The 16,854-nt window shown below is 37.7% G+C and overlaps 1 protein-coding gene across 4 annotated transcripts in view; it reads left to right on the forward strand.

The window, feature by feature from the left end:
• The window catches only part of LOC106876048 (PHD finger protein 21A), a 48,507-nt gene extending 32,045 nt beyond the window's left edge, over positions 1–16,462 (forward strand). The window contains exons 4-15 of one of the 4 annotated variants that reach the window (XM_052976780.1): positions 2,194–2,286; positions 3,201–3,863; positions 6,775–6,924; positions 7,714–7,789; positions 8,360–8,476; positions 9,010–9,086; positions 10,390–10,450; positions 11,132–11,241; positions 12,604–12,750; positions 13,234–13,303; positions 14,548–14,651; positions 16,082–16,462. In XM_052976780.1, coding sequence (XP_052832740.1) covers positions 2,194–2,286; positions 3,201–3,863; positions 6,775–6,924; positions 7,714–7,789; positions 8,360–8,476; positions 9,010–9,086; positions 10,390–10,450; positions 11,132–11,241; positions 12,604–12,750; positions 13,234–13,303; positions 14,548–14,651; positions 16,082–16,180 — 1,767 coding nt within the window. In that variant the 3' untranslated portion in view covers positions 16,181–16,462. The remainder of the gene's footprint in view (positions 1–2,193; positions 2,287–3,200; positions 3,864–6,774; positions 6,925–7,713; positions 7,790–8,359; positions 8,477–9,009; positions 9,087–10,389; positions 10,451–11,131; positions 11,242–12,603; positions 12,751–13,233; positions 13,304–14,547; positions 14,652–16,081) is intronic. The other 3 variants (XM_014924441.2, XM_052976781.1, XM_014924442.2) reach the window with 3 other exon arrangements.
• Positions 16,463–16,854: the final 392 nt, after the last annotated feature.

Raw genomic sequence — 16,854 nt, forward strand, 5'->3', positions numbered from 1 at the left:
TATATATATACATGTTATAATAGAAATAATCTCGTCGTTGGAATTATAATTGTGGAATTTTTATCTCTTAAATATCAAATTTTTTGTTTAAACTAAAATGTTCACCATTTTGCGTCAAAAGAAAGAAAAAAATGAATCGGTATTTTGATAGAATTATGTCTAAAAGTTGTGAGCTAATAGAAAACCAAAGACGTGTTTAAAATCTATATACGAGATATTTCGGTTTTGTCAAACTCACTGCTGTCGATTTTCAAAAAATCTGTTTTTAGACCCAAAACTTAAACCAGCACACTGACCTAAAAACACTGCAAATAATTTAGTGATATTACTTTTGATAAAGTGGACAATAGAAAAGCCGAAAAGAAATTAATATTTAAAACAGTTTAATAGCCGTTAATTTATTTAATCATTTGGATGTGTTCTGAAGTATTTCAGGTCTACTTAAACTGTCTTATAAAACCGCTGTTCATAATTATCTTTTATGCATTAACAAGTGATTAAAAAAGTGTAAAATAATGAATAAATAGGTTTCATTACTTTGTCAAGGAGTTGAATAATCTGTTTTTGTTTTTTTCTACAAACCATTTTACTGTAATTAGTTAAAAGAAGGTTTTTTTGTTTGATTACTTTTAAAATGGCTGAGCGATGTAGACTATCTATCGACTCATTGGACCTGAGTTCATGCCCCCTGTGGATATTTTGTATTTGAAAACAAAATTCTTTCTTATTTTAGCTAACTTGACAATGGGCAAGAAAGAAGAGTTTTCGAGACAACAATAGACAAGCAATTGTTTATAGAGAGACTTTAGTTTCCCATCTGCTCAATGCTACTACAGTGTTGTTATTTATTCCAAGTTAAACACCACCCTGTGGAGTATTATGGGTTTAGGGTTACTATTGTCTTGTTATAGTTTGTTTAGTTGAGAAAGTTTTGAATGAAGATGAAGGGGATAATTTAAAGAAAGTTGTAAACAATTAAAATGAATGTTTTAGATAGAGGTGTTTGAGGATTGAACCCAATCTTCTGCTTACCAATGGTTATTTTGGTTGTGTCTACTTAAAATATTAAACTTGCTTCTTTTAGTTCTTCATTCGTGTTTCTTTAAAGTTATGATTCAGGAACCAAACAGAAGCTTCTTTCAGCACAAACATTGTGGTTTTGGTAAAGAACAAGCAAAGAACCACTGGAGAGAGGTCAGGGTTGAAATGGGAATCAAAAGACTTGGAACTTCTCAGGTTCTGGTAGCATGAAATTGCTTCTACACATTGTCACTAATTTTGGAAGAATTCTCTTGAATAATTCTGTAATAAATAAGGCAAATGATTGAGATAGAAAGTACAATTCAGGCTGAATTGCACCAAAATGTTTTTGTTAGGAATATTTTTGAAGGACATTGATTTCTTGGATTAGCTCAAGACCACATATTTCAGAGAGCAGCACTATTCTTGGGTTTTTCTTAATTTATTGGTCATGAAGTGATGAAAGACAAAAATTGATCATTCGACTGTAGTAGGATGAAAGAGAGAATCTCTTAAACGTTTAGTCCTGTTGCATTCTGTTTTGGCCATTCTACTGATGTGCTGTCCCCTCTCTGCCTTTCCTATTCCTACTAATTTAAACTTGGAAAATAAATAACTAAAAACTAAATGCCAGAAATCATTTAGTCCTGTGCTCTAATGATTCTGCAATAATAACGTCTAACATGGATTTAAAGCCAGAAATTTGGTGCTGGTGGTCAGTACATGAGATGAAAGCAAAGTAAACTTTGGTATGGTTTGAAATCAGGAAATAGAAGAATAAACCCAAGGACTTTAATCAAACTATTGCAACCATTCCACTAGCTTTGTAATAGTACGAGTACAAACCGATTGACTATACAAGGAGTAAATGAAGAAGAACTGGGCAGCCTGAAAGGCTTATCTGACTCTGTGTGTGTGTTATGGCGAGGAGGAGTGTTGTATGGCTGTAAACGGTAAATGGAGGGACTAACAGAAAAATAACAATTCCACTCTATACACATTGAAATTGGATTTTTTCCAGATGTTGTGAGTAATCCCAAGAAATGTCCTTGGTTTCCTCACGCTTCTCTGACATGTCTTATTTCCTCACACTTTTTATTTATCAGTTTTGTCTGTTTGTCCATTCCATGAACACTTTATAGTTACACTTCATTTGCAAATTTCTTTTTACAGAAAGTTATTGTCCAGATACTTCGTAAGGAGCTTGTAAACAAACAACAAACTTCTAATCAAGCATCAAGCCTTAATACAAATGCCTCCCAGCACGTAAGTTCCATTAGCGCTTATATACTAAACCTTTTTATTTTTGTTTACAAACATCACACTAATTCAGCTTTTCATAGCACCTGAAGAAGATGTAATAATGTGTGTGTGAGTGTCTGTATGTGTTTGTGTGTATGTGTGTGTATCATCACTGTTCCATGCTTGCCTTGATCACACAGAATTCATTGTAGCAGTTTTTCTACAGCTGGATTCCTTTCCTGTCACAAACCCTTATCTGTTTCCAAGTGAGGTAATATTTCCCCATGGCCAGACATATGTTCTTCACAGAAGACTGGGAACTAGCAACATTGCTTGTATGATGGTCATGCTTATTTACACCCATCACATGATGTCAAAATAAGCACAGACAGACAGACACATATATGTGTGTGTAGACATGCACATGTCAACAGCCGTCTTCTTCCCTCCGTGGAAGCAAATCGCCTTTTCCCTGATGACTTGTCAGTTGTAGAGAATCCTTGATTCTTGAGATTATTTTCTCTTCTCATTTGGAGTTGGCTGGCAGTAGATGTCATCAGTACAGCTGTTGCCCTACATTGACGCCAGCAGACATCACTACTAGAAAACTGGTCCATGGAAACATGTCAACATCCTGGGAGGAAATATTATCTTATATGCAAACAGGTAACGATTGGTGTTAGAAGTGGCATCTAGCCATATAAAATTTACTTCAACTATCTGACTCATGCAAGCATGCAAAAACCAAACTGAGCATCATTTAAAACTAAAACAAAACTTGAACTCTGTAAAATATTTAATTTGACATTTTGCTGTTTCTGCCAACTTGTGATGCTTTTTATGCATAGAATGATATTATTAATCTTGGGGCTTTTTTTTTTTCAGTCTTTTTTTTGTTTTCCACTGGTTATTTTTACTTTACTTTCTTCTCTTTCTAGCAACATCAAGCTCAAACACAGCAACAACAAGTCCATTTACAAAAACAGCAGCCACAGACACATTCACCTCAACAAGTGCATGCTGTACCACAACAAATGCATGTCTCCCAACCGCAATCAAATTCAGTGCAACGGCAGCAGTCACAGTCACCTATGCAGCAGCCCCACACAGTGCAACGGCAGTCGCCCTCCCCCCAGAGGCAGACACATGCCACTGTGCAACAACAATCACAGTCACCACAGAGACAGCTCCAGTCGCACCCGGTGCAACTGCCATGCCAGTCCCCCCAGCAACTGCCATGCCAGTCCCCCCAGCAACCGCAGTCCCCACATCAACATATACACATTGTACAGCAATCACAATCTTCTCAGCAACAATTGCAACCAATGCAACAGCATCCACATTCCCATTCTCAACCAGCCACATCATCCCCCCAACAGGCACCAACAGCAGTCGTGGCAACCACCCAGCCTCCTGCTGCTGCTGGCCCCCTTCAATCAGCTGACTTTATTAAGAAAAATGACAATGTGAAATGTCCCAGTATATTGAACACCCCCCACAGTAGAGTTAGCAGTCCGACTGTGAATAACTCAGTCTCCTCTCGGAGTACATCCCCTCCTATTCGAGTACCACAGTACACCATCAGCAAAACTCTTTTACAGGTAACTTTTCTCCTTTTTTTTTGTTTTATTTGTTTTGTTTTTCAACATAAAATCATTCTTATCTTTGTTTTATTCAGCTGAGACCTACTCAGCCTTTTTATTCCTCAGGGGCCTATAAAATAAACTGCCAGTCAAGTACTGGGGTCAATGCAATAGATGCTCCCCTGAAAAATTCTGGCATTGTTACCTAAATTAGAAATCATTATAGCAAGTGGTGAGCCAGTAGAATAATTGGCGCATTGGAAAGAAATGATTTGCGGCATTTGTTGTGGCTCTTTATGTTCTGAGTTCAAATCCCACTCATTTTAAGGCGGAGGTTGATAAAATTAAGAACCTGTCAAGTACTGGCCCTTTTGAATTACAGGTACTACTCATTTTTGCCAGCTGAGTGGACTGAAGCAATGTGAAACAAAGTGCCTTGCTCAAGGACACAGCACACTGCCGGGAATCAAACTCTCGACCTTACAGTTGTGAGTTGAATGCCTCAACCACATGACCTTTGTACCTTCACAGCATCAATTAACCTGCAAGATGAATGTCAACCACATCAATCTCACTTGTGTGGGAGAGCTTGTAATGGTCATGAGATCTGCATCTCCTCTTCCCCTTAAATAATATGTGTACACACACACACTCATACATGATGATGATGATCCTCAGCATCATTTAGCATCTGTTCTCCATACAGACATGGGTTGGTCAGTTAGTGAGCCAGAGGACTCACCAAATTCCAATATCTGCTTTGGCATGGTTTCTACAGCTGGGTGCCCTTCCTAATGCCAACCATTTCACAGGATGCACTGGGTAGTTTTTACATGGTACCAACAGTAACGAGGTAACCAAATAACCCCTAAGACAAAATCCCTCAACTGGGGAGGAAGTAGTGCTGAGGAAGGTGGTTTTTTGCTGGATGTTGAGAGACTGAAGTATGATAGGGTGACAGGAACAGGTTGTCTTGCTGTAGGGGAGACATATGGTTGCCCCAGTTGGAGTAGGGAGAGGAAGAGGATAGTGAAGATGTGTCTGGGCTTAAATTCAAGTTATAGAAAGGGGAATGAAGAGAAATGGTATGGGTGGGTAAGTTTGTGGGAGTGTGAAGGGCAAGGGGCAGATGGATAAGGGGAGGTGAGTGGTGAACATGGCTGGAGACAAGGTCAATCCTTAATATCTGTTGGAGGGGAAGGTGGAAGAAGTAGGTGTGGGTCTGGGAGGTAAAAAGTGGCAGTAAGAGGAAGGGGAGCTGAAGGAAGCATACAGCAGAATACAGAGGTAAGGGATTCTACCAAGAAGGACGTGGTTTCCTAATTAGATCAGGTGAGTAGGTATTTCAGTAATTAGAAGTGTGATGAACAGGTGGGTGTCAAGACGATGAGTAGTGGGGTGGATGATAGCTAAAAGAGCTGTGGGTTCATCAGGGATGGATTGGGTGTATAGACATGGGTTGTGGGGATGAGAGGGAAGGCAGGTTCATCCAGATCAGCTTGGGTGCAAGGGGATAGACGTAGGCAACACGTTTTTGCTTAGGTGGACATGTCTTCTCAAGCACAGCAAATCGCCTATCATCTCTATCCTTTGTCATCTCCTTTGTGAAACTTGATCATGCTTTTACCACTACATCCATGTTTCCCTGTGTCTCCTTCCTCAGGTTCCTTCCACATTTACTGACCACTACTTCTTTATGCGGCTGTCCTCATCTATACACATCATCTCATGGCCATACCTGTGCTGGCTTCTCTCGCCTCTTTAGCCTAATTTTTTACCTCAACACATTCACATTTTGTCATGCAAACACACTGGCATTGCACATTCAGCAGAGCATGCTAGCTTCGTTTCTTTCAAGTGTTCACATGTCTCCTGCATTCACAGACCATGTTTGTACACGAGCATCATACACTCTGCCTTTCACTCTGACAGTGAGTCCTTAGTTCCTAACAAAAGTAGCTTGCACAGGATATGCGCGCACACACACACATTTCACTGTGTTGACCAGGCTGTCGGATGTTCTTAAACCCTGCTGGTCATAATACACTTCCTCACATTGTTGTAGCTTTCAAACGATGCCACCCAGCTAGCTAAGTGGGAAGGCCAACATTATTTCCCCTGTGTGGACTGGAGCAAAATGGAATGAAGTGTTTTGCTCAAGAATACAATGCACTGTTAGTCTGGGAATCAAAGCCACAACTCATTGCCTTATAATCAGGTCCAGTCTAATTATCGTAGAACTGGGGTACAGCTGATTGAATGGATTACAGTATATTACTCAGACATGGTTGGGTGGTTAAGAAGTTTGCTTCACTACCACATTGTTTTGAGTTCAGTCCTACCTTGAGTCTTCTACTATAGCCCTGGGCAGACCAAGCCCTTGTGAGTGGATTTGGTAGGCAGAAACTGAAAGAAGCCTGACGTGTTTGTGTGAGTTCATGCTTCCCTCATCTTCGTTTGCATTTGCTTGCTGGTTGTAAACAATGACTTCGTTGACTGTCATTTGTTTCCAGTTCTCCATGTAAACATGTCTGGGCTGTTTGTTGTTCAATACACTTGGAAGTTATTCCCTCACTGGGTAACATGGGTGGGTTGATGATAGAAACGCATCTGACTGTAGAAGACTCTATCCCAACACACTCGTTTGACCCATTGCAAATATGGGAAAATATGTTAAAACAATGAGGATGACAATAGCTTCAGGCTGAGGGTCAGATATGAACCATACAAGCATTTGCTCAACCATTATCCTACTTCTACCCATTCATTATAGCATGTACTTATTAAAAAATAACATGTGGTTTACAAAATTCTTTATCTCTGTGTTAGAATTTTTTGTTTTCCTTTTGTATTATTTGAAACTGTGAAATGTATTGTGTCTTAAGTTTACCAATGTGTTTTTTTTTTTTTTTTTTTTTTTTTTGTACAGAATAAAAACCAAATGGCACCCCCCAATGTACTTCCACCAAAGCGAACTTGTACAGAAACTGAATTAGGAGATATCAAGAAAACTGTTGATAAAAAACCACCAATAACTTGTGACGAAAAAAATGTGAAAAGTAGCCAAAACATGTTGCGAGTAAGTTGATCTTTGGTTTTATTTGCTGCACATTGATGAGCATTATTTGTTAATCGAAAGGGTCGGTGACATGCTAGCAATTGCTAACAGCTGAAGAAACTGAAACAATGTAGAATGAATTAAGTTCCCTGTCCAGTAATAGATGGGTTAGTAAATTGATTTGGCAGCAAATTGAAAAGCTGGGCAGGGAGGTTTTTGAAGAATTCAGAGGAAAGGAAAATTCCAGCTGAGAGATTCGATATAAAGAGAGGCAGAATGTAATAAGAAAATCTTTCTCTCTATGTGGAAATTTTTGGGGTTTAAGAGATTATAGGCTTGAAAACAAGGAAATGAGAAAGTGCCAGGACCAGCAGGATGAAAATACATTACATGAAAAACAAATAAAGGTGTTTGGCATTGCGAAGAGTTTCCAATCATGTAAAATCTTTCTTGACAAACTTCATCCGATCCATGCCAGTACTGAAAAATGGAAGTAAAAATTAGTGGTGATGCCATGCATGTGTTTGTGTCTCCTCTTTCTCACACACAAACACACACACACACACACACACGTGTGACTCTTGTAGTGTTGTAGCAATGATCAGAAGGATAGAGAAGATAGCCCCGGTGTTTAAATTCATTCCAAATAGATAAGAATCAGTGAATCAATACCCGTGACAGTTCAGTGAACTTTATATTCCTGCCTCGGTTATTTTTCAATTCATTAAATACTAGTTGATTATGAAAATTCCTTTGTTTTATCATGATGCCATTCTTGTGCTCATTTTTTTGTTTTTCTTCTATTTCCAGAAACTGCAGTATATGGCTTCTCTAGATTTAGTTACACCCGAAACATTAAAAGGTTGGTTTTCATTTTCAAGCCTCAGTAAGTTTTCTCAAGTATTTTAAACCACAATTTATCACCTCTGCATATTGTTTATATATTTTCAAATGCCCCTCCCCCATTAGTTATTATATGTAATATAAAACTGGGAAAACAAAAACAAAAACTGATGAATTACATGCATATTAATAATAATAATAATAATAATAAATCTTTCAACGTAATTGAACTAATGATTTTAAATAACCTTTCTGTTAATATTTTTTATGGTAAAAAAAAAAAAGAAAATTTTTAAAAAATGAATGAAAGAAAATTTTGAAATTTGCAAATCTTTTGAATTTTAAAATAAAAGCAAATTATTATTATTTTTAGATCATTTCTGAAATTTATGTTGAAATTTCTGAACTTTCGGCTGTGTAAAATTATAAACAATGGCTATTTTAACAAAGTTCACGCTTTTATTTGAAGTTAATAAGACATATAAATTGAAAGACATTTATCATTTTGCATCAAGTTTGTTAGGAATGATTTGTTGTTGATTTTTCTCTCAATCCAATTAAACTTTGAATGTGAATTGCTTCAATCTAAAACAACCCAACAACTTTTTTCTAGGCAAAATGGAAGAAAAATACAATAATGAAATCTGTAGGAAACGTGCAATGGAGAGACTAATGATAGACGGGACCCTTAGAGACCCTTGGCACAAAGGAATGATGGGAGGTGGACGAGGTTAGTGGAAGAAATAGTACCTATTGTCGAGCTTGTGAATAATTAGTGTAGTGGTTGGAGTGTGCCAGGCTTAATTAATTTGTCAGTTAATTAGTTCTCTCTAACATGAAACAGCTTGATGCAAAATAGCAAGAAACATTTCTTTAAAACTTTCTGATAGTTTCAAATTAAATCTTTCACATTGCCCTTCCAATAAATATGGTTGTTGTCATTTCAATTTGGTTTTTGTGTGTGGTTTTTTGTTTTGTGATTTTGTTTTGCCGTTATGAAATTAAAAAAAAAAAGCCTTTGTGAAGATAAATTTTAGGACGAATACACATTTTCTGTTTATTTCTCAAAATTAATTCCACACCACTTAACTTTTTAACTTGTTTGAGTTGCTTAAGTTCTCATTTCATAAGAAAAAGCATTTAGAGCACAGCGCAATATTAAGTATTAATAGTTGTTAGGTCATTTTATTTCCATTATAGTTTTGTTGTTGTTTGTTGTCTGTGAAGAACTCAGTTTGATTTTGTGTTTCAATCTTTCCCCAGAGTTGCAGAGTAAAAGGTCTGAGCGGAAAAGACGAAGTACAGCCAACCCACAATTTAGTTACAGCTTAGAAAGTGATGTAAGTTCACATTTTATTTCTGCCTCTCTGACTTTAGTAAACAGAGACCCTAACACAGCCCCACCCCCAACTCTGTTGCCTTTCTGCTGTATCCCTCCCTTGTCTTTCCTCCCTCAGTTATACGGGCCATTCTAGGTCCTTAGCCCAGTACACCCTGTAAAATGTTTGGCACTAAGAAGGGCATTGAGTCATGGAGATCATGCCAAAGTAGACAGTGGAGTATGATGCAGTCCCTTGACTCTGCAGATCCTGTCAAATTGCCCAACCCATACCAGCCTAGAAGCTGGACATTAAATGATGATGATGATGATAGTTTGTAAAGAATAAGCAGTACACAGTATTGAATATGAAGTATTGACAAACAAGACACTGTACTGGACTGTTGTTAAGGATGGGTGTTGGTTTATAGAGGACAAGACTGAATTATAGATACTGTGTTAAGGGCAATTGGACACTGGTGTGAATTGAAAGGTGATTGCTCCTTTATAAGCAACATCTGTAAGGTGTGGGATGAGGAGACTGGCTGAGTTGATAGAGTGTGGGATGATTGCCAGGTAGTATCCCTCTCACTCTATGCTCTGAGTTCAAATAACACTGAGTTTGACTTACCTTTTGTCAATAAATAAGGTACCTGTTCTGCATTGGAGTCAATTCTCTCTTTTTTTTTTTTTTTTCCACCTGGAAGAAACCAGCTGTGTTCAAACCTGGAGATTGATGGTTTCTATCAGGTCTGAAAATGCTGAAGCTAAACTGAGTGTCTTAATGGCACACCTCTGACTCCACCAGGTGCAAATTATTGTAAACAATATTTAAGGGATTGTAGATGGTTATTGACTGAAACAACCAAGTTAAAACCATTTTTTTCTCCAAAGTAGCATACTGAAATACTTCAGTACAACTAAAACCATATTTAGCATAGAATAAAATTAACCCTCCCCCTGTGCTAATTAAAGTTTTGCTGGTGATGTAACATGCTAATCATATGCAAATCAGTTCTTACAACCTCTTTCTATTGGCCAATAAAAATAAAATGTATGTACGACATCATATGAAATATGGAGAATTTCACTAAGCACCCATCTCTCAAAAATTAGTAAACTCAGTTCCGGTGTCTCAAATGCACAGATTAAGTGTTCTTGGTTCCTTTAGAGTAAGGCCTAAATAATTCCTGTGTCTCCTGCATACTGACACGGAATTGACCAGAAATTCCCACAATTTTTCTCTGTTATTTTATGCTATCTTTACAACATTTGATCCTTAGATACATTTTGATTTGTTTCTTGTTCCTTTTCTTCTCTTGTAGAGAAAACGAATGAACTATTTGGTCGGATCAAACATTACGACTGGAACAAAACGACCTCGAGGTACGGTGATTATTGTTATTATTGGTGTTGTGTTTGTGAAGGTGCATGGCCTAGTGGTGAGGGTGTTGTACTCAGGATCATAAAATCGTGGTTTCAATCCCTGAATCGGACAATCTGTTGTGTTCTTAAGCAAAATACTTCAGCTGTGGATGTGTTCCAGCAATAGCTGGGATGTTGGTCCAGCAATGAACTGAGTGGGGTAGTCTTGTAATCTCAGCCACTTATGCACCATGATAACTGGGTATGAGTGCTGGGGCTCACATTCTGAGTTCAAATCCACTAGAGTCAAGGGTCTATTTCTGCCTTTTCTCCCTCAAGGGTACCAGTAATTATACTGAGACATTTATACCAATTTGTGATATCAAAAATAATTAACTTTGTACTTAAAATGTTTTGTGTGGGGCAATTCAAAGTTCTGCAAGCAAAGAATAAAAAAGAGTGGAAACTTATTTTCTGCGATGAGTCACTATAACGTAAATGGAGAACACAACTGTGCAATGAGCAATGACCCGTACTCAGGCCAAATAGTCCATGTGTTGTTTTTAAGAGTTTTGTTGCCATGGTAATGTTATGCAGGTTTAAACTCAAGTTCCCATAGGTCAATACACCTGAGAAACGTTTTATAATTTTGTTTTATTGTGGTTAAAGACAGTAAAGGTTTGTCGTTTTAAATATTTACAGGTCGCCCACCAAAACATGGCACATCTCCAACCAACAGTCGTCCAGGTACTCCAGATAGTTCTGACAGTAACGCTAGTATCAAGAATGGTATTGTAAATGGGTCGTCTGATGTAAGTATTGCGACAGTTTCTCAATCACGGTTTTAACTTATTTGAAATCATATCTCTACATAGTGTTATGGATGAAGTACGTCACTCTATTTGATTTAGAATTATTTTCCATTTGAGTGATATATCTCAATGGACTTGGGACAGTTGTTTTTTGAGACAGCTTTTGTCATCTCAGTTTTGACAAAACCAAAACATGGCGTTTGCAGTTGATTGCTTCATCATCATCATCATCATCATTTAACGTCCATGTTCCATGCTAGCATGGGTGGTACAGTACCACAAGAGCCGACCAGGCAGAAGCCTGCACCAGACTTCTGTGGCTGTTTTGGCAGGATTTTTACAGCTAGATGCCCTTCCTAACACCAACCACTCAGCAGAGTGGACTTAGTGCTTTTTATGTGGCACCTGCACTGACAGGGTCACCAAGTACTTGTAAGACAAAAAAACTTTTAAGAGGGGAGGAGGCATAGGGAGAGGTGATGATGAAAAGGTTATAGTGAGACAGATACAGGTGTCTTGCTGAAGAGGAAGTAGAAGGTTACCTGGCCAGAGAGAGAAAGATCAGGAACGAAAACAAACAGGTGTGCTGCTGCAAAGAAAATACACAGCAGCCCAACCTGAGGGAAGTGCAGGAGAAGGAGAGAGAGAGAGAGAGAGAGAGAGTGGGAGACCAGGGTTTTAGAATATTTCATGTAACTAATTTTGGTGGTTGAAAAGTAAAATTATAAACATTACATATGACCTAACTATGCTGTAAAAACTCCCTATGTTTTGTTTATGGTGTGTGTGTGTGTGTATGTGCTCATGTGCAACTCCAGAATCTGTTTGCTGCACAACTAAAAAAAACTCGATGCAATGTTTTTTGCATTGTTTAATATTCTGAATTGCTGAACTAATTTTGCCTTTTGTTGCTCTGACTCAATAAAGCAACTATAGGAGAGTTAATTAAATTAAGTATGGCCTGTTCTAAAAATTGCTATTTCAATCAAAGCTATTAATTAGCATAAAGTTGGCAGAACACAGTGCAGCACTGAACCGAATTCCTTGCAGTAATTGGTTCCATCCAGTTACCTCCCTCTGCGTTCTGTGTTCACATTCTGCCAGGGTCAGCATGGCTTTGTATCCCTTTAGGGTACTAAAATAAGTACCAGTTGTTTGCTGGGGTGAAAGTAACACTCTATACATAGTTAAAGGAAGTTAATACTGTATATATAAAAAAAAAATTTTTTTTAAACTTTCAAATTAAATTGAAAAAAAAGAAATTGATATTTCAGAATAAATCCAACACATTTTAATGCCTGAAACTACGAATGTATTGACATTGTTCTCTAATTGAAATCTCATTTTATGTTTTAACAACAGGATATACATGATGGTCTTTGCTTTGTGTGCCAAAAAGCTGGCCGATTATTGATCTGTGATGGCTGTGGTATGGCATATCACCCTACTTGTTTAGAACCTCCTGTTGCTACTTTTCCTAATGGTCCTTGGAGGTGTTACAAATGTCAGGTATAAATTGGTTTTTGTTCTTTGTTTTTATATATATATATATATATATACACATATATACATCAAATATTGATGATAATTTCTCTGGTTTTAGTGTCCAAAGATAAAAAAAAAGTGCTGGATTAGCAAAAGCACACAAATCCGTGGACGGATCTCCAACTTTGACAATGAGGATTCAGCTGTTTGGATCAACTGAATTTTTGGCTCATTATCTTTGTCTTGATTTTAAATGATCACTCCTCAAGTAATCATATATTTGTGGAAAATTATCTTTGGATATTATCTTCATTAAAATTTCTTATTTGCCACTTTTTTAGCTTTAAACAGTTTGATTAACATTAACCACAGAGTTTATGTCAGCACTTCATTGCTGCAGAGGTAATTTTCTAGTTGCTCCCTGGATAGAATATGCTACAGTTTCACTTTTGATGTATGTGTGCCATCAAATCCCTTCATATTATGTAAAAATATGTCTAATTACAGAATGAAAAGAACTCAACAGGTGGGTCAGTGACGTTGGATATAGTACACAATTATATCATCAATAAAACTGGTGAGTATTGATTTCTATCTTCTGGTATTTATTGGGGGGAGGGGGGAGAGTTTTATGATAAGGATGAGCTTATTGCATACAGGGCTCAGCTGCATTGTAACACATCAGAAAAGGTTAAAAGAGGGCCAACAGATTAGTCAAGTAAAGAAGGACTACAATGAAAGCTAGAAATACAAGTAGAGTACACAAAATGAAACACAGAAAGATAGAAAAGTGAATTAAAAGAGTCACAGGCTGCTGAATGTATTGAAGACCAAAATTGTGTTGTCTAGTGAACTGCTGCTTGTTGCAGTGTCGGACTGCTCATGAAAGGGTCTGTGAATAATATCCCATCAACAACACTATTTTCTACAGCTGGATCCCCTCCGTGTCACCACCCTTCACCTGTTTTCATCTGAGGTAATATCCCCTCCCCCCTGCCCAGACATGTTTCCATAGAACATTGCAAATGAACAACACTGCTTGGATGACAGTGGCACACTCACTCCCATCTATCACATAATGCCAAGACAAGGAACCACAGGCACACACACACACACACGCACACACACACACGCACACACACGCACACACACACACAGAGGCGTCTTTCATTTCCCATCTACCGAATCCATTCAGATGACTTTGGTCATTTGAGGGGCTATAATAGAAGACCCTTACCTAAGGTACCCCACAGTGGGACTGAACCTGAAACCTTGTGGCTGGAGAGCAAACTTCTTAACTATCCTGGTCTGTGGATACACTGTCTTTCGCGAAACCAGTCCATGGTACAAAAATGGTTGTGGGGCTGCTGATACAGAATATCAGAAAACTCATCCAGATGTAGTGTAGAGTCTGCTTGAAAGGGCTTGTCACTTCCAACAATTTACCTTGATACGTGCCCCTTAACATGTTGGGTTGTTGGTTAGTTGCGCTTGCAAGATAGCCTCTCTGTGGTCACCTAACCTCCTAGGAATAGCAGCTAAATCTGATATTATAGTGGTACTCAGCTGTAAAAAGAATGACGGAAAATCTGAGGGGAAGCAGTCATGCTTGACTTGAGAAAAAGTAGGCTTCATTCATATAGAGCTACTTCAACAATGGATTGAAACCTGTGACGGTCTCAGCTCCCCTGTATTTTTACCTTTGAAATTTGAAATATCTTTTCATTGTACATTTTTTGTGCAGATTAATTTCTGTGGTGTAAAAATCGGGGAGTTTTTTTTGTTTTAATTTGATATTTTTAATTTTTATATTTTTAACAGCCAAAGATGAAGAAAGAAAAAAACTACAAAGAAGAAATACAGAATTAAACAATGAACGAATACAGTTAGAAACAAATACGAAACAACTTTCTCAATCATTATATGTATGTATTTTATGTATAACTTAGCAGTATTTTTCTAATTAGAAACCAGAAGATACAGACTCGTACACACGTGTGTTTGTGTGTGTGTTCTGGCATCCATTAATTCTGCTCCGTCGAGTACATTTCTTCTAGATTAAAACCGCCAGCAACTCTTTATTATCTCCCCTGATAAGCACATGGGATTAACCCTGGAATGGTATTTATTTCATCGCCTCTTTCAGGGCTTGAACTCTGAATGTAGAGGAACATAACTAAATATTCTAGCCATACGCTTCTTTCCGTCTCCAGCCTTTAATTAATAATCATATCAGGACATTGCACAGAAGTTAGAAATTCTGCTGCAATAATAGTAGCAACAACAGGAAAATACCAGATGAAACCAGTTAATACTGGATTCTAAGATGTTTGCCAGTAACACAAGATATTTTATGGATATCTCGCTGCCTTTTTCCAAGGGACAGCAGTGCCAAATAGGGAATCCCTGGTTATGTTACAGTGCTGCCCTTAATTCTGATTGCATGCTGCATGTGTTCATTGGTGTGCAACACCATTGAATTCGGGTCAGACAACAAAAGTCATCATCATTTAACGTCCATTTTCCCATGCCTGCATGGGTTAGATGGAATTTGTTGAGTCAGATTTTCTGGAGATGGATGCCCTTCCTAACGCCAACCAAGAGTGTAGTGGGTGCCTTTTACGTGCTACTGGTGCAGGATCCAGTCAGGCAGACCTGGCATTGACCTAAGTTCAGCTGATGCTTTTTACGTGCCACCGGAACAAGAGCTAGTCAGGGGGCACTTGGTTTTCCTTGACTCAATGGGACTTGTCAAGCATATCATATCACCCAATGCATCAAGGGTACTTTTAAATGGGCCAGACATGCAACACTGGCATCGGACATGGCTACGATCTTACTTTAGTTGCCGGGTCTTCTCAATCACAGCATATCTCCAAAGGTCTCGGTCTCCTGTCATTGCCTCTGTGAAGCCCAATGTTCGATGGTCATGCTTCACCACCTCATCCCAGGGTGTGGCACTTCCTCACATAGTTGTCCTCATCCATACATAACACATGACCACACCAGCGCAGTCGTCTCTCTAGCAAACCACCAGGGTGCTCACACTCTGTCATGTATGCACACTGACATTACACATCCAGCAGATCACACTAGCTTTATTTCTTTCAAGCTTACGCATGTCCTTAGCAGTCATGGCCCATGTTTCACTGCCGTTCCATGTTAAATTCATAATCGATTTGTTATTAGAATATTTGGCAATTAAGTAGCTGTCTTACTTTTTCTTTTTAACTAGCAATTATTTCCCTTATGAAATACAGTTTATTTTATTGTGTGTATTTTATTATTTGCTTGGTATATTACATTCTGTCTAATTGCCTTTCCTTCCTCTCTTCTTTTTCTTTTTCCTTTCTAGCAATGTATTCAACAGAAACAAGAATTAATGAACACAAACAAAAAAGTACAGCAGTCTGCAGACAATATAAATAACTTCCTCCAAATATTCCAGTCTTGACTGCTACTCCCTTGTAAATAATGAACTTCCAAAGACATTGTACATACTTTCAACTCACAAAGTAGTTCTCTTTTGAGAAGGAGGACTTCACTCAACAGCCTACAATCTTAGCAGCTCAACGGTCCATTCTTCTCTTGTCAACTTTTTTTGACTACAACAGATTTCTGCTGTTGTTTTGAACGGTCTTTAATCATCTTAAGGATGATTATCATGTTGCATGATCACGACCCTATTTGCGTGCTGCTGTTGTTCAGGGGAACAGTAACGTTGAAAGTAACCTTTTTTTTTTGTTTTGTTTTTGTTGTTTTTTGTTGTTTTTTTTTATTTTATTATATATATTTTTTTTTAAAAAGAAAATGAGATAGAGAGTGGGGATAATAATAATAATAATAATTCATTATTTCAGGCAGGTCTTCAGGGGCTAGAGAAGTATCCAGTAGGCTTTTATTATTATTATTTTTTTTTTAAAGGCATTCATCAACAAAATGATTTAAATACAGCTTCAATTTTTTTTTTTTAATTAAAGAGAAAATGTTGGAAAAGAAAAAGAAAGTTTTAAAAAGAGCCAACTGACCGGTTTTTAAAAAAAAGTTTCTCTCAGCGCAAGTAAAAAAAATATCATAACTAGTAGAATATAATTGACGGCTGTATTTGTTAAAACACACAGACACACA

Source organism: Octopus bimaculoides, chromosome 25, assembly GCF_001194135.2.
Source record: "Octopus bimaculoides isolate UCB-OBI-ISO-001 chromosome 25, ASM119413v2, whole genome shotgun sequence".
NCBI lineage: Eukaryota > Metazoa > Mollusca > Cephalopoda > Octopoda > Octopodidae > Octopus > Octopus bimaculoides.